The sequence below is a fragment of the Lithobates pipiens genome, unplaced genomic scaffold (assembly GCF_037356315.1).
Source record: "Lithobates pipiens isolate NorthernLeopardFrog02 unplaced genomic scaffold, aLitPip1_a1.2 Scaffold_13, whole genome shotgun sequence".
NCBI classification, from domain to species: domain Eukaryota; kingdom Metazoa; phylum Chordata; class Amphibia; order Anura; family Ranidae; genus Lithobates; species Lithobates pipiens.
This window is the reverse complement of record NW_027507718.1, coordinates 417,955,232-417,981,189: the sequence shown is the minus strand read 5'-3', so window position 1 is coordinate 417,981,189 and position 25,958 is coordinate 417,955,232. Positions and strand designations below refer to the sequence as shown.

General features: G+C 43.0%; 1 protein-coding gene across 6 annotated transcripts in view; it reads right to left on the bottom strand.

Annotated features, from left to right (window-relative positions):
• ATP8A1 (ATPase phospholipid transporting 8A1) overlaps positions 1 to 25,958 on the bottom strand; it is a 376,828-nt gene that overhangs the window by 133,399 nt on the left and 217,471 nt on the right. For 5 of the 6 annotated variants that reach the window (XM_077477552.1, XM_077477551.1, XM_077477555.1 and 2 more), the window contains 5 exons: positions 24,063 to 24,190; positions 23,848 to 23,925; positions 22,600 to 22,688; positions 15,360 to 15,404; positions 10,729 to 10,798 (listed from right to left, as the gene is read on the bottom strand). In XM_077477552.1, coding sequence (XP_077333678.1) covers positions 10,729 to 10,798; positions 15,360 to 15,404; positions 22,600 to 22,688; positions 23,848 to 23,925; positions 24,063 to 24,190 — 410 coding nt within the window. The remainder of the gene's footprint in view (positions 1 to 10,728; positions 10,799 to 15,359; positions 15,405 to 22,599; positions 22,689 to 23,847; positions 23,926 to 24,062; positions 24,191 to 25,958) is intronic. The other variant, XM_077477556.1, reaches the window with a different exon arrangement.

Here is a 25,958-nt window from a genome sequence, read left to right as displayed (position 1 = left end):
AGGCTTATTTCTAAAATTCCTTTCAGGATTCTGTAGCTACAGTTTTCCAGGACATGTGCATGCAGAAAATACTGACAACCTTAGCCAACTTATCTACACTTGGCAATGCTCACCTCACCTATGGCTACTTCTTTCACTGCAGCCAGCAATACTTCAAAAAGTACCTAAACCCTGCACTTCCCAATATGGGGGAGAATGTGACCCTCTGTCTTGTGACAGTGGTTAGACTTAGCAGTCATTCATTAGGTTCGAGCACTGTCACATGATTAACGTGATGTCAAAAGAAGGACAGAAAGGTCATGCCGAAGCTTGTAATGGGGTCACAGGTCCATTTTTTTAAATTAAAATAAAAAACATGTTATACTTACCTTCTCTGTGCAATGTGTATTGCACAAAGCAGTTTCTAACTCCTCTGGAGATTGCTGCCGGTGCTGTGTGCTCCTCACTTGGCTCTTTTCTGTTCCTCTTTCTTTATACGTGATCTGTAGATGTAACCTTGGCAAGGAGCAGTAGGTTACTTTATACCATTAGGTCTTTATTTATGACCATCATGTAAATATGATCACTTTAGCGTAGGGGGTCAAATCGCTTTGGTAAGCCTTCGCATTGAGCACAGTGGTGGAATATGAGTTGGGAGAGGAACACATATGAAGAGTGTTTTTTCCGATATGTTGGACTTTCAAATTTTTTTGGAATTATTTTTTCACTTATTGGTTTAGTGTTTATTCACTTGTCTAAATAATACCACTGTTAAAACTTTGTATTAGAGCAGAACCAACTTTTAAATTAGAGGGATCTATATTATCTGGTACAGTTTTTATTTTTCCATAAGCACAATTCTATTTATCATTGGTTGACAGCTATTAGGGAGGGTTTAAATTGTGTCAAGTCCAAAAATGTTTTTCTAGTTATGGATAGAGTGAAGAATTAGTGAGAATTCCCCATATTTTTACAGCTATTCAAGGCTCCTTTGAAGTGTTTTCCACTTTTGCAGCCAAACTGGGAAAACACACTTGCTTTACGTTACATGATCTCCATTGCACAAAATATAAATAAAAGCAAAGATATTTAAAAATTGCTGCTTAGCTTTTTACTTGCTACAAAAAAAACTAGAAAAGGCAGTACTTAAAAAAGAAAAAAAAATGTATGTATGTATGTATGTATGTATGTATGTATGTATGTATGTATGTATGTATATATATATATATATATATATATATATATATATATATATATATATATATATATATATTTATTATATATATATATATTTATTATATATATATATTTTTTTTTACGTGTGCTGTATAAATGGAAACAGAAATAAATAGTAGGAGTTTATCAAATGTGATTTCAAAAGTGGAATTATACTTTACAGCAATTCAGTTCCTTCTTTCATCACTAGATGGCGATACATTTACTTGCACGTTATAGAAAAGGAGATGCTGTCATTTGCAGTTTCAGGCAACTATTTCACTCTCATTAGATTATATTTTTTTCCTCCAAATGTATTAAATACTGATGTATCAATGCAGTTCTTTGCAGAGTACATGGGAGCATTCACATCTGCCATTCTTCCTGATGACTCAAAATCTAACAGCTCTACCAAATGTATTGTGTTGTGGTGTTTTATATTCACATTAGTTCATCTGTATAGAGCTAGATAGCATAGCTGAAAAATATACTATAAATTTGCAAGAAAGAAAACGGTCAAAAGCTAGCCTGGGGTGCCAAAGCCCTGAACAGACAACCGAATAAACAACAAGCAAAAATTGAGTCCTTTGTTTTGGTAGAGTGTTTTTTTTTTTTTTTTTAAAGCTACATTACCTCTGAGAGACATCAAATATAAAGGAATTGATATGCTGTATACCATCATTGTTGGTATTAACCACATGCATATATAATACCATATTTTTAAGATGATGCTCATTTACAACCTCAATAAAGTAAGGACGCTGGGTAAAATCTACATAAAAACAGAATGCAATGATTTGCAAATCTCATAAATCCCTATTTTATTCACAATAGAAAACATATCAATTATTTAAAACTGAAAAAAGTTAAATTTTAAGAAAAAAGAAAGTAATTTTGACAATTCGATAGGTTTCCTATTTTCTATTGTGAATAAAATAGGGATGAGATTAGCAAATCATTGCAATCTTCTTTTTATGTAGATTTTACAGTGTCCCAACCTTTTGCAATTGGGGTTGTATCCAAATGTAATTTTAACTATATCCTGAGATACGCGTTTCCCCGAAAATAAGCCTGGGTCTTATATAGCGCTGGCATTTTTGCCTACTATTGCAACGTTAATGCAATGTAAGCCTATGGAAAGTGTTATTCTTTAGTATTTGGCGCCATCTAGCGGCCAATAACAGGAAATGGACTTGAATGATTTTCTTTTTCTATAGCACTAGAAAGATAACAGGAAGTGACTGTTCGGTTTACATTCTAGTATGACCTATTTACCCAGAATGCCAGGTGACCTACCCATGATCACCCTGTACTGTGCTGAATGCTGGGTAGGCTATAAAAGGGCCTGCGCGGCCATTTTCTTTCTCTTCTGGACGCATGGCCTGCCTGTGAGGAGATCTCAGAGCAATCTGAAGCCAGAGGAGGACTTCACATCACAGCGTACTGGGACAGCAGTGTGGTTGGTTCGTGAAGGATCTAGAGGCACCCTGATGGAGGTAACCGAGAGCTCCTGGTGACCTTGTGAAGAGAAACAGCATGGCCGCAGCAGATGGACGGAGACCAGCGGAATGGAGCAGTCTTATTCTTCAGACCCAGTTTGGTGAGAGGGCTGTTGCCCAGTGTTTTCCAAAGCACTTTGTTACACACCTAGACTTGACACGGTGTTGCTGGGGCCTGTGGTCCCACTGAGGAGAATCTAACAGACTGAGTTTAAGCAGGCCTCAAGCCTATTCATCCCAACACTATTAGCACTGTGTCATTTCAAAGCCATTACACCATAGGGAATTACATGTGGATTACTGTTGGATTACAATTGTTACAAACACAAATAGGTAGCAGAAGACAGAAGACTAAAGAGACTGCATCTGTTACCACAAGGCCATGCATCCTATTAAAGTAGTGGGAGCTCCCTAGGGATTGTGTTGTATTTCATTATTGACCCTGCATTTCTATAGTAACCAGAGTGTGCTGGAAGTGGGAAGGTACACAGAAGTAAGGCATAGTCACTCTGAGCACTAGTCCCAATTGGAGACACATTCTCAGGGATCACTTAAGACAATTGTACATGTGCATATTGTTGTGTATTCCTACTGTGCTGTCACATTATGTTGGTGTGACAGTGCAAATGATGTAATTACTATTTTACACTAACCTAAAAATATGCTTCTGGTTAAGTATTATTGGTGTGGAGTGTTGTTCCTTTTCCAGCAGGTGGAAAATCAGATACCCAGGTAATAACCAAGGTATACTTTTATTATATTGCATATTGTAGGGTTATTCTTCACCATTAGTTCTACACCAACATTGGACCACAGCTGTGTCAAGGGGACTGAGCCAAGTCAGAAGGGGTTCACTAGCAGAGTACATGCCCAAACAAATTCAGCAGCTCCTTTGGGAGTCAGTGCTACACTTTGTTAATTTTGGCAACAAAAGACACAGTAGGGCTTATTTTCAGGGAAAGTCCTAGCATGTAATGTGCTGTCTTCTCTTCCCCTCTCTCTCCCTGCCTGTCAGGAATCCTCAGTGTGAACAGAGTTAAAAATGCGTGTAAAATCCTATAATCCACTATATTACAGTATTATATAATGTACAATGTGTGTGTTTCTGTAATATCATTGTGGCAAATACCTTTGTTATAGTGCTGATCTGCGCTTCTGTGACATGCCAGAGCTCTCTTACCCACAATTATATTGCAGGAACACACACATTGTACATTATATACAACTGTAATAGGGTGAATTATATGATTCTACAAGCATTTAAACTAGTTTTTGGGGTGGGGCTTACATTGCAGCCCTCCTGGAAAAAAATGCTAGGTCTTATTTTCAGGGTAGGTCTTATTTTTTGGGGAAACACTGCAATACATAAATATGTCCATATATTAGCATTAGAATCCCTTGGACTTGAACAGAGAGGGAGTGGCATTGCCGTGAACCAGGCCAGGGTCTACTACAGGGCTCAAAATTTCAAGTCCTGAGCTACTAGCCAGGCCTCAAGGGTTACTTGCCACCAGTTGCCCCACCCAACTCCTACCCTTCCCCTAAATGCGCCCTCATACATCTTCTCATGAAATGACACTTAAATGTTTTATACAGAATTAAGCAACTTTGTCCGTGCCCACCAATGCAGCCTCGTCCGTGCCCACCAATGCATCCTCGTCCGTGCCCACCAATGCAGCCTCGTCCGTGCCCACCAATGCAGCCTCGTCCGTGCCCACCAATGCAGGAGAGCAGAAGAGAGGAAGAGCATTGCCGGCCAGATAATGAGAGCGCCGAGGGACATCACTGGAACATCTTTGATTTCAATTGCCGTGTTCCTGCTGCTTGCCGTTCCATACAGCCCCACTCCCTAATTGGGGAACTTTGATACATATCATTCGTCCCAGGATTGAACAAGTGATTTGTCTATCAAATTCCTCTGAACCAGGGGGCGGGGCTGTGTGTGACAGCGAGGGCAGGGAACACTCGGCTATTGAAAATGAAAGCCGCTAGTAATGTCCCCCACGCTCTGATCATTCAGCCAGCTCTCTCTTCTCCTCCGTGAGTGCTGGGAGAAGCACTCCCATACAACCCACCGGTGGGTGGTGCTCGCCCCCCCCCCCCACTCTCAGGCAGCCCATGCACGCCGGCCCTCAAAACCAATTCGCAAAATGCAAGCAGGTGAGTGGAATTTTTGAGGGCTGATCTACTGCACTGATAAGTGTTATCCATCCAACATTGGGAGGTTGCTGAAGGTACACTGCCAGCCCATTTAAAATAAACGTATTAACATAACACATCATGTGACCATACATTAAGGTGTGCTAACACAATGCATAGTGCAAAGGGGCCTCAGCGTTTATTGCTTTCAGTATTGGCTTCTTGTTCAGGTCCAAGAAACAACACCCCTTTTCAGTATCACAATTCAAAGATTTATTTTCACATGCTTACCCTAATACTCTTTGTGCGAAAGAAGTTGCCACTGCTTTGGGTAGAACTGTTCGTTAAAGTAGAACTAAATGGCATTTTTATTTTATTTTTGTCATCTGTGTCTCATTGGGGAGATTTACCATCACTTCCTGTCCCAAAAAAGGGCAAGCAGAAATCCCTGAAAATTAAGGGAATCTCTTGGGGACCCCTAGGCAACCAGAACTAGTGTCCCCATTGGAAGATTTACCTTCTATCACTTTTCTGGGGACTATCTTTATTCCAATCCCCAAGTCCTAAACTTGTTATTCAAGGGGAAATCCTAACTAACCCCTACCCAAAATTTGAGATTTTATTTTACTTTCATATTTAATGATAATGGTAAGCAGGATAAATAAAAAGGGTGATTGAAACTCTCTAATATGGACACAGACAGCAAAGAAAAATTTCTAATCCATCTCCCCTCTACCCAAAACTTAAAAAAAAAAAAAAAAAAAGTTTTGCCTCAAGTTACTTTAATTTAAAAACTATCTTTAGTTCAATGAATAGCACTACATACTTTATTCAGAAGTTGTAAAGTCATGATTTTTCACCTTAATGCATTAAGGTGAAAAACCTTCTATGCTGCAGCTGCCCCCCAGACCCCCCCCCCCCCTTTTTCTTACCTGAACCTGATCTTCCTGCAATGTGCATGATCCCAGCGACTTCAGCCGCTGTCTCAGGTCCTCATTGGATACATTGATAGCAGCAGGCTGTCAATCAAATCCAGTGACACAGGAGCCGGGGGGGGGGCAGAGTCCTGCTGTTTGTGTCAATGGATGCAGCAGTGGGAATCGTGAGCAGGCCCCTATTGGTGTCCCCAGGGAAAGTGTCTATCTATAGGGGCACCCGATGAGGAGCCAGGAACGCCGCCAGGGCACAACAGAAGGAAGAGGAGGATCGGGGGCCGCTCTGTGCCAAACCCTTGCACAGAGCAGGTAAGTATGACAGGTTTGTTATTTAAAAAAACAAAAAAACAAAAAACCTAACCTTTACAATCACTTTAATGATCCCAACCTCCTAAAAATAGAGAGATTTACAGTGTGTGTATAAAATCCAGGTTTTTCCGCTGATTATTAATTTCACATTATAATGAGGTTTATCTTTTTTGGTAAGCTACATAAACACTACTGTTATTGATTTTTAAAATACATATATAACTTTAAACTGTTTCTGAAGTTACAGCTTTAACAATAATCACCTGTTAATGTATTAAAGAAACAATTCTTCTAATTATACGCTGTATTCCTTAGCCATTTGTGAGCATTCCCAGATGTACCAGTGCTGGCCCCAAGGCCTGCTTTATTACAATTACAGTGCTCTCTCCACAACACATGCCACATCCCCTTGTGCCCAATTTAATTCACTCAAGAACAATTTTTATTGTGGTCTTACTTCATACCCGTATACCGAATACAAAATGAAGACACTGAACTATCAATTGAAAAGCCCAATAGAGGAAGGGACTAGATACATTTAAAAAAAAAAGTACCGTATATACTCGAGTATAGGCCGACCCGAATATAAGCCGAGGCCCCCAATTTACCCCCAAAAAAACTGGCAAACTTATTGACTCGTGTATAAGCCGAGGGTGAGACATGCCTGTCCATCCCTGTGTGTGTGTCCGTCCATCCCTGTGTGTCCGTCCATCCCTGTGTGTCCGTCCATCCCTGTGTGTCCGTCCATCCCTGTGTGTCTGTCCATCCATCCCTGTGTGTGTGTGTGTCCATCCATCCATCCATCCCTGTGTGTGTGTGTCTCCATCCATCCATCCATCCATCCCTGTGTGTGTGTGTCTCCATCCATCCATCCATCCCTGTGTGTGTCTCCATCCATCCACCCATCCCTGTGTGTGTCTCCATCCATCCACCCATCCCTGTGTGTGTGTGTATCCGTGTGTGTGTGTGTGTGTGTGTGTGTGTGTGTGTGTGTGTGTGTGTGTGTGTGTGTGTGTGTGTGTGTGTGTGTGTGTGTGTGTGTGTGTGTGTGTGTGTCCAGCCTACCTTTGTCCCGAGCCTCCGTCCCGTGCCTTGCCTCCTTGCCTCCTTGCCTCCGTTCCGTGCCTTGCCTCCGTTCCGTTCCGTTCCGTTCCGTGCCGTGCCTTGCCGTCGTGTCGTGTCGTGCCTTGCCTCCGTCCCGTCCCGTGCCGTGCCGTGCCTTGCCTCCGTCCCGTGCCCTCTTCGGCGGCCATTGTAAAATTCAAAAGCCGCGCCTCCTCCTTCGCCTGTGATAGGCGGAACACTGAATTTCCCAGCAGCCTGTGTTCCGCCTATCACTGACGTCGTATCATCCTCGTCCGTAGTACGAGGATGATACGATGTCCGTGATAGGCGGAACACAGGCTGCTGGGAAATTCAGTGTTCCGCCTATCACAGGCGAAGGCGGAGCCGGAGGCGCGGCTTTTGAATAGAATGGCCGCTGTCTGTCTGCTCGACACGCTGATCGAGCGGGCAGACAGCGATGACTCGAGTATAAGCCGAGGGGGGCACTTTCAGCCTCAAAAAAGAGGCTGAAAATCTCGGCTTATACTCGAGTATATACGGTAACCTAAATGAAAACAACCAGCCAGCTACAGCTTAAAGTGAATGTAAGGGTTCGTTTTTTTTGTTTTGTTTTTTAAATTTAAATAACATATCATACTTATCTCCACTGAGAAGCTTGTTTTGCACAGAGTGGTCGGAACCTTGTCTTTTGGGGCCCCCCTGGTGGCTCTCGTGGCTCCTCCCCACATCAGATAACCCCCTAGGTCTCCAGTTGCGGTTGCATTCTGAGGCAATCATTCCGTGTCCATAGGCACCGAATGTATGACTCGCCCCAGCTCCCTCGGCGCCCGCATGATTGATTTGATTGATTTGACAACAGTGGGAGCCAATGGCTGCGCTGCTATCAATCTATCCAATCAGGACACTAGGCGCCAGCCGGAGCTGGTGTGCTTGTTTCCATTGTGCAAATTTTGGGGCTCAGGTAAGTATATTGCCGCGTACACACGAGCGGACTTTTCAACAGCCAAAGTCCGACGGAATGATTCAGTCAGACTATTCGATCGTGTGGGGGCTGCAACTGACTTTTGATTCGCAAAAGTCTGACGGACTTTAGAAAATGGAACATGCTTCAAATTTTTCCGACGGAACTCCGCCGGAGCCGGTCCCTCTGAAAAATTTGCTCGTGTGTATGCTATTCCGACGGACTAAAACCGACGCTAGGGCAGCTATTGGCTACTGGCTATGAACTTCCTTATTCGAGTGCAGTCGTACGTCATCACGTTCGAATCCGTCGGAGTTTGGTGTGATTGTGTGTGGCCAAGTCCGCTCAGTCGAAAAGTCTGTCAGAACTCTGTCGGAACTCCGGTAGAACTCCTTCGGAAGTCTGTCGGACATAAGTCCTCTCGTGTGTACGGGGCTTAAGGGATGCTTGGGGACGCTGCTGCGTCAAAAATTTTTTTTCACCTTAATGCAAAAAAGTTGAAAAACGGCTAGGGTTTAAAAACCCTTTAAGTAAAAAAAAGCCAGTCACCTGGTCAGCATGGTACAAAAAAGGTGGTTTCTATGTAGAAGCAGTGACCTGCCACCAAATCCCCCATCATCCTACTCAGTCAGAAGGCATGCGCTTTACTGATTGGAGAACACTAGCTCTGACTTAGCTGGGAGTGTGTCAGATCTTTGCAGAGAGCCAACTGCTTCCACAGAGCAAGGATCCTTCTCTGTACGGTAGCATTTTGTTAGGGTACAGGCTTTTTAATTCAGGCCGTGGCTTCTTTCTAATGAAAAACTTTAATATTCTGTACTCCCTTTGTTTTGATGCATCCGATATGTGTTTAAATGGATTTAAACTTAAAAAGGGGTTTAAGCTTAGTTTAAGTGATTAGTTCCCAATTAGAGATTTTTTTCCACCGCCCAGCACCACAGCAACCCAAGCACAGCATCCCATAGGATGCTGGGACTGTGACATCATACTGGGCGGGGACATCATCCGTGATGTCCCTATATAAGTCGCCGCGCGCCGTGTCCCGGTCATTGTGAGTGGAGGATGCGACGAGGCAACATCTGAAGAGAAGAGGAGAAGAACAGAAGACAGCAAAAGCGGCGACAGAAGACCGGGCCACCACCTGTAAAAGAGCTAGAAGTAGGCGCGGTGGCCCGGCAAGAAGAACTGAAGAGGGGGACAAGACCCCCGTAGTCAGAAGAAGAGGGCGGCGGCTTAGAAGAAAGCCGGGCTCCTCCGCTAGTAAAAGAGCTAGCAGAAGATAGCGGAGGAGTCCGGCGAGAAGACCCCCGGAGCTGTGCAATAAACTATTTTAACCCTTGTGTGTTGTGTTTTTTTTTACTTTTTTTTTACCGGTGAATGGGTAGGGGTACATTGTACCCCATACTCATTCACATAGGGTGGGGGGCCGGTATCCGGGTGCCCCCTTATTAAAGGGGGCTCCCGGATTCCGATAAGCCCCCAGCCAGGGTTGTTGGGAAGAGGCCCTTGTCCTCATCAACATGGGGACAAGGTGCTTTGGGGTGGGGGGCCCTGCGGCACCCCCCCATGTTGAGGGCACGCGGCCTGGTACGGCTCAGGAGGGGGGGGGGGCACTCGCTCGTCCTCCCCCCCCTTTCCTGGCCGGCCAGCGTGCTCGGACAAGGGTCTGATGTGGACCTGGGGGGACCCCCACGCCGATTTTTTTCAGCGTTGGGGTTCCCCTTTAAGTCCATACCAGGTGACGGGGCCAGTGATACCTCCTTCGCTGGCCCCGTCTACCTGGAGACGCGCTCAAAATGAGCGGACTTTCCTCCGCGTGTGTGGGCGAGTCCGTTCATTTCAAAAGTACGGCGGATAGTCCGGCGGACTTAGTACGCCATATTAGTCCGCTGAAAAACTGCCGTGTGAGGGCAAGTAGCCCGTTCGGAAAGTCCGGCGGACAGTCGGCTACGTGTGTACGTGGCATAAGACTTAGGACTGGGGTGGAGGTTCACTTTCCAGCAGGACGATGACGCTAAACATACAGCCAGAGCTACAACGGAATAGTTTAGGTCAAAGCATATTCATGTGTTAGAATGGCCCAGTAAAACTCCAGACCTAAATCCAATTGAGAATCTGTAGCAAGACTGGGCAAGGATACTTTTCAGATATTTGTAAACCTATCTAAAAAAACATTGTGTTGGTCTATCACATAAAATCCATATAAAATACATTTACGTTTTGGTTATAACATAACAAAACATGGACATTTTCAAGGGGTATAAAAATAGGGATTCTCAGTACTATAATTCCCAGTACAGGGGATGAAATGCTGATAGTGTAAACCAGGAGAACAAGGAGGTGTTATGGCAATAAGGGGGAGGGGGGGTTCTCCAATGCAGCATTGTTGGCTCACTACAGGACGTTATGAGCACCCTGGGTTTTTGGCAGGAGTTTTTATATAGACAAAACATGTGGTATTTATTGTAGACCTGTACTATGCATGTTCCTTTAATTTTTTTCTAGATACACACTTTAATGGGAATCCACCTGCCTCACAAATCAAGTATCTAGAAGCCCCAAGGAACTGAAATGTATGCCATAAGAAGATAGTCAACTTACAGAAAATAATAAAAAATAAACTTACATGATTATTTTCTAGATTTTCCAGTAGAGTTTGATCAATAAAACCTTGATCATCTTCTGGTGTCTCATGCCTAGAAAACAAAATAAATTTGCTTTTTTTATATGAAACACAAACCGATTGAGACACGTACAATGCACCATGCAATGTTCTCCTCTGCTGATTTATTATATCGGATTGTGAAAACATGGGCTAGTTGTGCAGCTCCCACACCTTTGCAGAATCACCTTTCAAATATTAATCTGTCTGATGCCAATTATTTTTGTGTTTGCCAATAAACGTCATTTCCCACAGCATCACCTTCAATAGTAAAAGGTGTGGCCTGTTTCTAGGTTAACAGTCTGTATTACAGCATCAGTAGAAGGAGACGACCCCCACAAGCCCTGCTTTACATTGCGTTTGCACTGAATAATGGAGGTTAGGGATTACTTTTTTTGATTGTATTATACAGGAGGGAAGTTCTGAAATAGAGCCACACTCAGTTAAAAAAACAAAAAAACAATAGTGATTGGCCATTTAGGCAGAAAAAAAAAAAAAAAAGGGGTGAGTCGACAGTCCAAAACCTCTCAGCTCGATTTTCCCATGACCCTGACAAAGTCCATTTGATAAAACCTCAGAGTTTTAAGACTTGTGGATGCATGACTGACACCATATATGTTGAGCTATGCGAGTGTTCATATTTTTAATTTTTTGGCTTTTTAAAAAAAATAAAAAAATAAAAAATTATATACAGTATCTCACAAAAGTCAGTACACCCCTTAAATTTTTTGTAAACATTTTATTATATCTTTTCATGCGACAACACTGAAGAAATTACACTTTGCTACAATGTTAAATAGTGAGTGTACAGCTTGTATAACAGTGTAAGTTTGCTGTCCCCTCAAAATAACACACAGCCATTAATTTCTAAACCGCTGGCAACAAAAGTGAGTACACCCCTAAGTGGAAATGTCTAAATTGGGCCTAATTAGCCATTTCCCCTCCCTGGTGTCATGTGACTCGTTTAGTTTTACAAGGTCTCAAGTGTGAATGGGGAGGTGTGATAAATTTGGTGTTATCGCTCTCACTCTCTCATACTGGTCACTGGAAGTTCAACATGGCAAAGAACTCTGAGGATCTGGAAAAAAGAATTGTTGTTCTACATAAATTTATTTAAGTTTATTATATGATACCGCAATAGTCCCTATTGCTCCCACAAAAAAACGTTCTTAGGAAATTCCCTTCCAGAGTCTTTTCCTATTTCATGAGCTTTATGCTCATCCCTTTTTTTCTCTACATAAAGATGGCATAGGCTATAAGAAGATTGCCAAGACCCTGAAACTGAGTTTCAGCATGGTGGCCAAGACCATACAGAGGTTCAACAGGACAGGTTTCACTCAGAACAGGCCTCCCCATAGTGCACGTGTTCAGCGTCATATCCAGAGGCTGTCTTTGGGAAATAGACTGTCAGGGCTGGCTTAGCCCTTCCTTCTCTGGGCTGGCCGCTCAGCTGTCGGCTTAATGCCGATGATGCTCGTCTGACCTGCCTACTTAAAGGCTTCCAGCTCACTTCAACTCTGCCTTCGCATTGGTCACATCACAAGAAACCATCACCTGTGGTTTGTTTCAAGACTGGCTTGCTGACATCCCTCCTGGCTACTTATACTGCTTGCAGTTGCTCTACTTGGATCCCTGACTTCAGGCCTGGCTGATTACCCGATCTGGTTATTGAACTTTGGACTGGCTGATTACCCGATCTGGTTACTGGACTCTGGCTATGCTTTTTTTATTTACCTTTTTATTTTTATTAATAAACAAGTGTGATTTAATTGTACTTCTGTCTCAGTCTGATTCATGGTTTCTGACATAGACATATGAGTGCTGCCAGCATTGCTGCAGAGGTTGAAGGGGTGGGGGGAGTCAGCCTGTCAGTGCTCAGATCATACGCTGCACACTGCGTCAAATTGGTCTGCATGGCTGTCATCCCAGAAGGAAGCCTCTTCTAAAGATGATGCACAAGAAAGCCCACAAACAGTTTGCTGAAGACAAGCAGACTAAGGACACTGATTACTGGAACCATGTCCTGTGGTCTGATGAGACCAAGATAAACTTATTTGGTTCAGATGGTGTCAAGCGTGTGTGGCAGCAACCAGGTGAGGAGTACAAAGACAAGTGTGTCTTGCCTACAGTCAAGCATGGTGGTGGGAGTGTCATGGTCTGGGGCTGCATGAGTGCTGCTGGAACTGGCGAGCTACAGTTCATTGAGGGAACCATGAATGACAACATGCACTGTGACATAGTGGCGCAGAGCATTATCCCCTGCCTTTGGAAACTGGGCCACTGGGCAGGATTCCAACATAACGACTCCAAAAACACACCTCCTAGATGACCACTGCCTTACTAAAGAAGCTGAGGGTAAAGGTGATGGACTGGCCAAGCATGTCACCAGACCTAAACCCTATTGAGCATCTGTGGGGCATCCTTAAAACGGAAGGTGGAGGAGCGCAAGATCTCCAACATCCACCAGATCCGTGATGTCGTCGTGGAAGAGGACTCCAGTCGCAACCTGTGAAACTTTAGTGAACTCCATGCCCAAGAGGGTTAAGGCAGTGCTGAAAAATAATGGCGGTCATATAAAATATTGACGCTTTGGGCCCATCTTGGACATTTTCACTTAGGGGTGTACTCACTCTTGTTGCCAGCAGTTTAGACATTAATGGCTGTGTTATTTTGAGGGAACAATAAATTTACACTGTTATACAAGCGGTACACTCACTACTTTACATGGTAGCAAAGTGTAATTTCTTCAGTGTTGTCACATGAAAAGATATAATAAAATATTTACAAAAATGTGAGGGGTGTACTCACTTTTGTGAGATACTGTGTATATATACACACACACACACACACACACACACACACACACAAACACTACGAAGGTCATCTCTGTCCCCTGAGGATTAAATACATGTGAATGCAAATGGGAGGACATAGACCAATTGGGGGAAACTTTAAAGATCGATACAGCCCAGACGATTTTGAAACCAATATTTTAACTTCCCTTCTTTGGTGGTCATATAGTGTATTTTATTGTATGGCAGAGTGTGCTCTGCCTATGTTTGTATCTTTGTTTTAGCACATGATACAAGGATAACAAGCCCCAAACTGCAGCAGTTAAAGTCCTAGCTGCATCATTGCTAGATCCCAATCCCCTTCCACCTCTTGTCAGACAGGTTTTGAGAGATTTTACCATCAATGTCTGTCTGCTTAGTGGAGGCAGATGAACAAAGAAAGAAGTGCATGGTGCTGGCCCATAAAAACTGCAGACTGGGAAAAAGTAAAAAGGATTTATTTACTTACTACACTTATTTATTTCTGTTCCCATGATCTGAGAAAGGAGCAACTCACTGACGAATAGAGAAGAGAAGAAACAGCTGGAATCCAGAAAAACATCCTTCGTAATACAACTGTAGCCTGTCCTATACCTGTACTTCTATCAAGACCTATATATAACCAATTTATTTCTGTAGAAAATAGTGTACTTCATTTACTCCAATAGCAATGAAGCCAGGGATGTGTTAAGGCACCTTCACAAGTCACAAACTGACAGTAGTGTCTTACGCTTTAGGTCAAATTGTACAAAATCTAAAACCATGTAAACGCAAATTGATTGCATGTGCCTTTTTCATGCACTAAATGTGTAACAAGGTTTTGTATTTACAGTATATTAGGTCAGTGGTGTTTGGGTGTGTGTGCGCATGTGCGGGAGTCATTTTTATGATCCTTTAGAAGGATGATCTTGCAGAATTGTTTTCAGTCCAGTTGCAGGAACACAATATAAAGCAGGTGCAAACTATTTAATCATGGGCCACATCACAATTATGGTTGCCCTCAAAGGGCTTGTTGCATCTGCAAGACTATATAATCTACTCTTTACCATATTAAATAATGGCCTCTGCATTTGATTACTACTTTTAGTGATAACGTAAAGTGGAGTTCCACCTCCCCCCTCCGGTGTCACATTTGGCACCTTTCAGGGGGGAGCAGATACCTGTATAATCCAGGTATTTGCACCCACTTCCGGGCATAGATCGCCACAGTATCCAAGGCTATCTACGCAATGTCCGGCCTCTTCTCCCCCCCCCCCCCAAGCTTCCGCATTTCTTACCTACCCGGCCAGACTTTAGTACCAGTGTACTAGTCTAGCAATTTATGTGGCTCCGTTTCGCTTTGCAGGGAGATCATTGAGCGGCATCTGTCCCCTCTGTGCCTCGTCACGAGTACGTGCAGGGAACTGTGAGAGCCCCGGGCTGCCAAGAGCAAAACTGTTCTTGTAAACACAGCAGGCTTCTGTGACAGCGGTAAGCGAGGAGCAAAGAGCAAGGGCTGAAAAAAAACCCAGGTGCGAGATCTGCATGGCATGGCCTGTTGAGCCAGATTCGGGCCACGGACCTCGTTTGACTTATGTGATATTAAGTATTGGTACAATTAAACCAGAACAAAATAGACTTCATAATTGCAACGCGTGCGCATAGCTTTTCAAGATGAGCCTGTCCAGCCAGCTTTAGGTTTACCCTAAAAGTACATATTACTAACTAGGTTCATCATGAACCTCATGCAATCCAGAAAGCATGCACAGATGAAACTAATCTTACCAGCTATCTTCACAATATCTATTGTCTTCAGGGTCTGCACAGTGACTGCATGTAAAGGAAAAAAAATGCACAAAAATGCACAAAATTCTAAAACAAAGGGGATGGCACAACAAAGATAACAGCAGACCCATTGGTCTTATCTAACAAAGCAGTGTTGCCTAAATGTATTCTGCATAGTAAGCTTGCCATAGACTGATCAAAAGTTGCACAGTTCAGCAGGGACTGGCCAAACTTCGATCAATGAGTGGTTGTCCCTATTCGATTAAAGTTGATCATTTAAAGCCAGTCAACGATTGTACAAGCTGAAAAAGTTCTGTTGATCAGCGGCTGTAGAGTCTTGCTGTCAGAACACAATGTACCTGCAGGGGGTGGGATGGGGGAGGTTTGTTTTCGAAGGCACCGAAAAAAAACACATCTATGGCCAGCTTTGAAACTATGCTTGCTCATAACACACATTCAAGGTGATTTTTTGCTCATAAGTACCCCCTAACCACTGTAACTAACACGGTTTTAGGATATAATTTCAATACATTTTGAAAAATACAAGATCAGGTCTGAAACAGGATAAAAAAAATTAAAAATCTGCCCCCATAATGCAATGGAGCTACACTGTCCATTATTTTATAATGAGTAGTAGACAGGCACACGTATAGCTTGAACATAGATATTTTAGATAAACATGTAAAAGAGCTCAGTCACATATCTGTTTTAGGCCCCTTTGACACATGCCTTCCGTTAGTTTCATCAGTTCAAAGAAAAAAAACAGATCAGTTTTTTTTTACAATTTCATTGCTATCACATAGGGAACCAGTAGTTCCCTATATGATAGCAGATACGCGGCAGGTCCTCTTTGGGTGGAGGGAAGTGTGTGTAACGAAAGGGGAAGGACAGGAGAAGAGAAGGGCAGTATACAGTGAGGGGGTAATCTCTACAGACAGGCTTCCTCACCTGCCGAAGCGGACTGTCATTGTCAGCTTAATTGTCGGCTTTTTCTTCTATACTTGATAGCTCCGGGAAGGAGCTGTCATTCTGCCCCATCACTAAATTAAACATAGGATTGCCCCCTCACTGTACATAGAGTTCTTCTCCTGTCCTCTCTCTGCCACAACACACAACCCCCCCCCCCCCCCCCCCCGAAAAAAAAAAAAAGGTCAGCTCCAGAAGAAAAGAAAAATATCCCAAAAAATAAATAGAAAAATCACAGGACACAGGGCATAGTAGTTACTATATGGGTTATAGGTTATGGGTTAAAACTGGCAAACCTCAAGACAGGAAGTCCACTCCCTATATAACCCCTTCCACTACTGGGAGTACCTCAGTTTTTGTAGCAAAGCAATACACGTGTATACCAGAAACAAGGGAGGGACCTCTGTGTAAGCCGTTATAAAAATCCTATTTTCTTATCGTACATCATGGTAGCAATAGTAGTTACTATGTGGGATGTTCCATAGCAATGCCAACTGCAGGGAGGGAGACACAACAAAAGTAGGTCACCAAGAGACCAGAGGACTTCTACTGCCGCCTGCAGTACCCTGCGCCCATAGGTGATATCCTCATGACCTTTCACATCTACTTGATAGACTCTGGTAAATGTATGGACTGAAGACCAAGTTGCGGTCTTGCAGATTTGAGCCATGGAGGCTTGGTGATGCACTGCCCAGGAAGTACTAACAGCCCTGATGGAGTGTGTGTTAACATGAAAAGGAAGTCACGTTACGCCCTGAATAAAGCTAAGAACCAAGCAAAGCAATTGGTCACTGAAAAAATACAGATAAAGCTGAAACCTGGCCCTTGATAGTAGTCAAGCCCAGCTTAATTTCTAATCCCATCTGTAGAAAGTCAAGGATTCTACCTATGACATACTTCCTGAAGTGCCAACCCCTGGATTCACACCAGGAGACATAAGCCTTCCAGACTCTCTAATAAATGACTCTGGAGGCGAGCTTTCTTGCATTAACCAGTGTAGACACCACTGAACCTGACAGCCCACGCTTCTTCAGAATGTGGGTTTCAATAGCCAAACCATTAAATTTAGCGTTTGTAAGGTAGGATGGAATACCGGACCTTAGGAGAGAAGGTCTGGCCGTGGCGGTAGGGTCCATGGGCACCTACCGCCATCTTTACGATTTCTGCATACGGAGATCTCCTGGGCCACAAAAATCACCGCCTTCCCTTCCTGCTTGATCCTGTGAAGTCGTGGAAGCAGCAGAACAGGAGGGAATGCATAAATCAGTTAAAACTGATCCCACGGGAACACCAAGGCACCTGTTCCGCATGCTAGCGGATCCTTGGTCCTTGACATAAAAATGTCGATTTTTTTGTTGAATCTGGACGCAAACAGATCCACGTCTGGAATTCCCCATTTTTGACATATTGCCAGAAAAATGTCGGAGTGAAGAAATCATTCTCCCGGGAGCAACTACTGGCGACTCAAGCAGTCCGTCTGCCAATTCTCTATTCATGGAATGAAGACTGCCGATAGGCAAGGTATGTTTTCTGCCCAAGTTAGGATATGATTCACCTCTCTCTGGGCCTCACGACTTCTCGTGCCCCCATGGTGATTGATGCAACTGCTGTGGCATTGTCAGATGGGATCCTGACAGGACAATTCAGTAATCTGAGCGTCCAGGCCTTCAGGGCCAGGCGTGCTGCCTGAATCTCTATAATATTGATAGGCAAGGTCATTTTGATTTGGACCATTTCCCTTGGACAGACGCTTCTTCCAGGACTGCTCCCCAGCCCAGAAGGCTGGCATCTGCTGTTACCACCTTCCAGGTAACTGGTAGGAAGGATTTTCCTTTATGCAGATTCTTGGCTATCAACCGAGGCTTTGGCGCACTTTTGGGGATAAACCATTAGGAAGTCTAGAGCTTTGCTCTTCCTGTTCCAAGTCGATAGGACACTGTTTTGCAGTAGCCTCGAATGAAATTGAGCATAAGGAACAGCCTTGAATGAAGCCACCATCTTTCCCAACAATCTCATGCAAAGTCAAATAGAAGGATTCTTCTTTTCTTTGACCACCTGAATTTGTTCTCTTATGGAACTGATCTTTGCCTCGGACAAGAACACTCTTTTCTGAGCTGTATCTATGATCAGACCCAAGTATTCCAAATTCCTTGATAGTTTTAAGGAAGATTTCTCTAGGTTAAGAATCCAACCTAGGTATTCCACGTAGTTGACTGTGGTGACCAAACTTTTGTCTAAGTGGGCTAGAACGTGACAGTGAAGGCCGTCGTGACTGCCTGGAGGCTGATGCACCTGATATTGGATAAGAAGCTTGTTTAAAAGAAAACCACTTTCTTAACTGGCAAAAGGGAACTTTTCCCATTAGAAATTTTTTGGATGCATTTATCCAGATCATCACCAAACAGCCGTTCACCGTGAAACGGAAAACTAGCCAGGAGCTTTTTGCATGGGTGCTTCTGCTGACCAATTTTTCAACCATAGTACTGTACACCTGTACACATATGCTCCAGCCCAAGCGCAAGTTGTGAGGCATGGAGAATAGAATCTCTGAGTGTCTATTGCAAAACATAATGCCCCTGGTATCCCAACCAAATCTTGGGCCTGCTGATCGGGAATAATCTTGAACACCTGTTTAAACTGGTCTCTTAAGGATTGACATACACCCATTGCTGTCAGCGCAGGCTGAGTCACTGAACCTGCCACAGAAAAATTGTTTAGTAGGAATTCCAACTTCTTATCCATTGGATCCTTCAGCATTTGAGCATTGTCTACCGGACAAGTCAAATTTTTTTTTCACAGAGGATATAGCAGCGTCAATTGCTGGCATCCCCCATTTCTTATAAAATTCTTCCTCCATAGGATAAAGTGTTGAAAACCTTTTGGGAGGAAAAAAATGTTTATCTGGGTGATTCCATGCAGAATACATAGGCCTTCTCAGCAATGAATGGATAGGAAAAGCATGAATAGCTTGGGGAGGCTTTAGCAAAAACAAACAAGAAGTGGGCTCATCAACTGACTCAGCTAATGACAGCATGAATGTGGAGCGGACCAATTCAGTAAGAGATTGTACCATCAATCGTTCAGATTGTGAACCCGATCCTTCAGAAGAGGAGTCATCAGCCTCTTCCTGGTCCCCTGAGTGAAAATCATCTCCCGCCCCCGGTTCCTCAGTTTGAGAGTCCTGAGCAATTAAAGCATACATTTTCTGCTCCAATCCTAATACGGTTGATTAAAAAAACCTCTTCAGTGATATATACAGGGGCTGCAGTGTCGAAAAAAGCAGTTGCAACACCTGACAGCCCTGATGGCTTCCTCTGACCAGCTACCTCAAAACTCTCAGGGGAGGATGCCATTTTTTTTTACAGATCGTTCTAGGCTTTTTCACGGCTAAAGAAATCCTTCTTAAGCCTTTTTTAGCCCCCCTTCTGATCATAGCCCGATGCACAAAAGCAGAGGCACTACTGAGCAATAGTCCAGCCACTGCTATTAATGCTCAGCCTGATGCGAATAGTAAATGTGTCAACAGAAATGCCTGTGTTACCAAACCTCTTACATGTCCCTCTTTGCTCGTGTCCCTTGGACAACTTGCAGCAGCAAAAATTGAGCTTTTTAACACACTCCCGCGCTGGATGTTGGAGGACGCCAACGCCACGCTAAGCCCCGCACCCACCATTGCATCGCGCCCCCCCCCCCCACCCTCCTGTCTCTTTCAAAAGAGTTTTCCCGTGCAGGCCTCTGATCCAATGGAATCGGCTTGGTGAAAAACACTGAAGAAATGGCTGCACTCAAAGATCCAGCAAAATTCTTATTTAATAATGAACATCCCAAGTGTTACAGACAGTTCAAATGGTAGACGCGTTTCACACACTAACAGGTGCGCTTATTCATTACCTTAGGCTTAGCTTAGGTAATGAATAAGCGCACTGGTTAGTGTGTGAAACACGTCTATCATTTGAACTGTCTAACACTTGGGATGTTCGTTATTAAATAAGAATTTTGATGGATCTTGGAGTGCAGCCATTTCTTCAATGTTGATCGTATGCGGAGGCGAGCACCTGTAATATCATTAGGCTTCCTGTCTCACCTGGAGCAGAGAGTTTTTGTTTGGACACTGGTGAAAAAACTGGGAGGTACTCCCAGTAGTGGGAGGGGTTATATAGGGAGTGGAATTCTCATCTTAGGGTGTGCCAGTGTCATCACCTAAAGGTGGCCTATAACCCACATACCTACTATGGCTCTGTGTCCCGTAATGGACAATAAGAAAAAAAGCCAACAACTACATTTAAAGCGGCATTCCACCCAAAAGTGGAACTTACGCTTTAAGCACTCCTCAACCCCTTAAATGTCACATTTGGCATGTCATTTTTTTGAGAGGGGGTTGGGGGGAGGAGTGTGTACCCTCTTTTTAGTGGGACTTCCTGTCTCACTGCCTCCTTCCTGTTCTCGGCCGCCTAGGCGACTCTTCGTGTCCTAGTCGGCCCCTCCCTGCTAGCAATCTTCTGGGACACAACACAGGTCCCAGAAGATTGGCTGGCAAATAGAGCACAGCACGATGGCTATTGGCTGTCACGGCCAGGTGCCCACAGTTGCTATGACGGCACAGAGGAAAGGAGCGAGGCTCCAGGTGGCCACATTGCTGGACCGTGAGACAGGTAAGGGCCGGTTTACTAAAAGTCAGCAGCTATGCTTTTGTAGCTGCTGACAAACTAAAAAAGGGTGGAACGCTTTAATAGCGGACAATGACATTCAGCGTCGGCAAGTGGGGGAGCATCTGTAAATTTGTCAGTTTTACATTCGTTTTTCATCCAATCCGTTTTTTTGACAGATGACAAATAGGGCTTTCATCCATTCAAAAAAAAGGATGTGGACGCAAGCGAATGAAAATAGATGATCACCCATTGTCATTTGTTTTTACATAGACATGCACTTATGTCCGTTTTTCATCTGTCAACGGATGGATGAAAAGCAGACAAGCGGTCCGTATGATTGAAAGGGGCCTTAAGGAATACCCTGCAGTAATAACTAATTTTGTAAAAACTAAGACTTGAAAAACATGTGGTCACCTGCTTACAAGGATTAAATATTCTATACCTCTCTAGCGCCATCACTTAGAAAAACTGGAGTGCATAATCTTTTGAAGCTGTGTGTGGTAGCCAATCAGCTTCTAATGTCAGCTTGTTCAAATAAGCTTTGACAAAAAAACTTGGAAGCTGATTGTTTTCTATGCAGAGCTGCACCAGATTTTGCGCTCTCTTCAGTTTTAGCAAATCAACCCCATGGTGTTTAGGAAGTGAGCTTAAAGTCCCAATTCTGTTTGATAAACAGCAGTAAAGTCATAGCGAGCAAAGTCAAATGATTTAATAAAAAATTTAAAACACCAATATAATCCGCATGAATAAACTACAAAATGGGAGAATATATGGACTAACAAGGGAAAAAAAGTATAGCACCGCTTGGACAAACAATGCTATACATTGAATCAGTAAGACCTTGTTAACCATCCTTGTGTCAAAACCTAAATTTGTTGGATCTAGGGAAGGCATAGATGATAGTTGCACTATACAATATATATTATGCAATTACAAAACCTTTTTTTCCTCGCCTCTTATCTGGCATTATTGATAAAAACAGCTTTGAAACACACTGAGCTGATGAACAAAGGATGCTAGAATTTGGAACAATAAGGCTGCATTCACACCTGAGCGTAGCTTTTCAAGCGTTTTTTGCGGCGTTTACCTGGATTTGCAGCGTTTTTTACCGCGATTTGCGGCGTTTTTTACTGCGATTTGCGGCGTTTTTTGCCGCGTTTTGACGCGAATTTGTGCAGGGCAAAAGCTCACCAATGTTAAAAGAAGAAAAACGCCCAAATCAGCCCGATTCGCGCAACAAAAAAGGGTCCGGAACTTGTTTGAGCTTTAGGCGTAGGGCTTCAGGCGACTTGGAGTGGAGATGTGAACCATCTTCATTGAGAATAATGGATTTTTTCCCCTCCAGTGTTTTGTAGCTTTAGGCGTCAAGCTACAAAACGCTCAGGTGTGAATGGGGTCTTACAGAGTTCAAAGAAATCATTTAAAAAAAAGAACCTGGAATGTTGGACTTCAATGGTACAAGAAAAGGACTAGCACGAAAATGATAAAAATATGAATCTGTATTACAAATATTAAAATTTTGGTCACATGATATACATTATGGATGTGGTACAATTATAGACGCAAAATCCTTTGATTTTTTTAAAAAGAATTCAAAGAAAGATAATCCATATATATTTACTTACCCGTAGGCATTTCCTGCAATACTGCATTTCTTAAATTGCATAACATTGCATGTTAATGTTCCAGTTTTGTCAGAAAAGATGTATTTTACCTAAATTAAAAAAGGAAAACTGTAATTAGAGGCCACTGCTAATTTAACAACAGACAGCACAAAAACATGTACATTAAAAAAAGGAAACTTTGTGCCTGCTTTACTACCAGGTATCACTGATCTGGAAGAAGTATGCAGCCAATGAAGTTTAAACTCCCAACTAACATAACTGATTAAGATTTAACTATTATGCCTAAAGGGCAGGGAGTTCTGCTGGCTCATGTGACCACTGTGAAAGCCTACCACAGTGGCCACATGATCAGGCAGAACTCCCTGCCCCTCAAGCGTACTAGCGCAGTTAAAGCTTACTTGGGAGCCAGTCCCAGCAGTGTCCAATCAATGTTAGAGACATGGAGCTGTCTCTAGCAGCAGCCCTCCATCTCAATCCAATGATGTTGTACAAGAGCCACCAAGTCCTCATTGGCTGAGACAGCAGCAGGTGCCATTGGTTCGTGCTGCAGTCAAAGTCCGTGAACCAATGAGGAGAGAGAGGGGTGGGGCCCAAGTAATGGCTGAATGGCTGCACAGAGCAGCAGCTTGGCTCGGGTTCCCCCATAGCAAGCTGCATGCTCTGGGGGCACTCAGCGGGGAGGGAGGGGCCAGGAGTCCCGGGAAGGGACCCAAGAAGGAGGATCTGGGCTGCTTTGTGCAAAATCACTGCACAGAGCAGGCAAGTATGACATGTTTTTTTTTTTTGTTTTTTTTAAATAACAGACAAGACTTTAATATCACTTTAATAAATGCATGTCTTCTTTTAAACCTACAACTAAGGTAATACTGATCATCTAGATCAGGGGTCTCCAAACCTTTTAAACAAAGTGCCAGTCAGTGGGCCCAGAAAATGTCCAGCATCAGTGAGAATGAATATGGCCTCAGGGTTGGTGGTCAGTAGGAGGAGGAGTAGTGCCCCTATCAGTAGGAGGAATAGTATCCCATCATTGGCATAAGTGTCAGTGGGAGGAATAGTGCCCCAAGGGCCGGATAAAGGCTAGCAAAGGGCCACATCTAGCCCTCGGGCCTCAGTTTGGAGACCCCTGATCTAGATTGTTCAGATTTTGCCATACCCAGGCAATTGGAGTGATCTTTGCTTGTATAGGCAAGGCATATATTGGAACTTTGCAAAAGAAGAAAAAAAAACTCTGCAGTTGCTTTAACTCACCTGCCCCAGTTCCTCATTGAGATTAGATGTCCGGGCCATGGCAGAGGTGTCTGTTGCTTCATAGTGCATGTCTACATCCTGATCACAAAAATAAAAATTAAACATTATATAATGTGTACTGTGTATATGCAGCATTTTTCTATAAAAATAAAATACACATACATGCAACACAACAATGCAAATCGATAGTTATAGTTTATGGTTTAAACACCTACCCAGTTTATGAAGTATGCTTGTATGAATTTCACCACTTCCAAAGTAACCAGCAAACTGATGGGTATGAGATTGTTGAAGAGAATGATAAATGTTAAAAAATTCAGTCCAAAGTTGTTAGCTCCACCATCTGTTCAGTGATCACAGATAAAGGAATATGTTACAATTGCTTCCAGACAAGTGCCTTGTTTTTCATACAAAACAATCTGCCACACAGCCCACAGCATATCTCTACAGCAGACTAATGCTCTTAACGCTTACGCTGCCTTTTCCAAATGTGATCATACGCCAAACACAGTATAATCTCTAACAGTTTAAATATTACCAACAAGATCTGCTGATGAACTGACCAACTTCCCCTACTACTACCCTGACAAATGGTAATATTAGAACATTTTTGGGAGAATATCTAGCTCTTTTCAACAGGGAGCCCTTTTACATTTGCACCTCATGACTAATCCCCCCCTTCTAGATTGTAAGCTCTAACGAGCAGGGCCCTCTATTCCCTCCTGTATTGATTTGTATTGTAAGTGTACTGTCTGCCCTCATGTTGTAAAGCGCTGCGCAAACTGTTGGCGCTATATAAATCCTGTATAATAATATCCCTGTGACCAGGCTGTTTCTGTCCATGACCCATAAACCAATTGGTATGGTTCCTGTCGGAAAGGCAGCGCTCAGCCAATCATTGCCTTCCATGTGACAATTCAATTTTTTGGTGTTCAGTTGTGGTAGGTTAGGGCAAGGTGTGTATAACCAGATCTGATGTAATTATTCCATGAGAAAAGAAATTGTTAATTTTTACTTTTAATAATACATGACACATAGGGCGACAATGATCGACTGACCCTTACGGGTCAAGATCACTGTGCAGAAGCATTTCATAGCCTGTTGTGAAAAACCAGGCAAATAACTTTCAAAAACATATCTTTGCAGCTTTTGTACATGCCAGGGGATTTGCCATTCTGTTTATCCAATCTTGTGATGTTCACAGATCTGTCACAATGTGCAGCCAGACAGGTGACAGTCAGGTTGGATTGCCAACCATCTGTTATTTTGTAGAAATCGATGAAAACAACTCTAAAAAACTTAGTCGGTGAATGTCCCCAAATATATTTAACTCAAGGCATAAAGCTTATAACAATGTTTCAGCCATGGCTACAAAATACCAATTCATATACCCTCAAACCTTCACAGAGGAAGGCCGCATTATTCAATTATAATTCCACACTTGATTTAAAAACCAAAACCACCATCTTAATAAAATCTGTATATCTCTCAACAAATTAGTAATATTCAAGAGAAAGAAAGAAATACCCTGGAAATGCAGAGATATTATCAATATAATTGATAAAGATAAATGTTTATGCCCAATGTTGACTCAAGCCCAGGAGGATCGTGGAATCCAACCTCTGAGTCCAGTAGACTCTTGGTTCCAGGAACCTCCTGCACAACTGACTACTCCTTGCCGGAAAGGAAACCCTTTCAAATCCACAAAGAAAAAAGGAAGACAAACATTGTGCACATCTGAAAAATTTCTTGAAACAATAGAAGGTTAACTTTGCTGCCAACATAGTAATGCTCCACAATGCTTGGTGACAAACAACAAAATAAAGTAACTTTTAATATACATAAAATAAAAATGAAAATCCCTGCCCTCACATACATAAATGCATGTGAGTACGCCTCAATGATCATGCCACACATGTGGGTTACAGCCACGTACGTCAGCATGGTATTAATAGTCAGGCCTAAAACGTGGAACATGTACTTTTTCCCACAGGGTACAGAACAGGGAAACACAGGGTGTTTTGTCTGACTGCGCAGTTGCCAACATGCCACAACTTATTTTTTTTTTTTACCAACGAAACATACATTTAGACAAAAGAACTTCACAACCT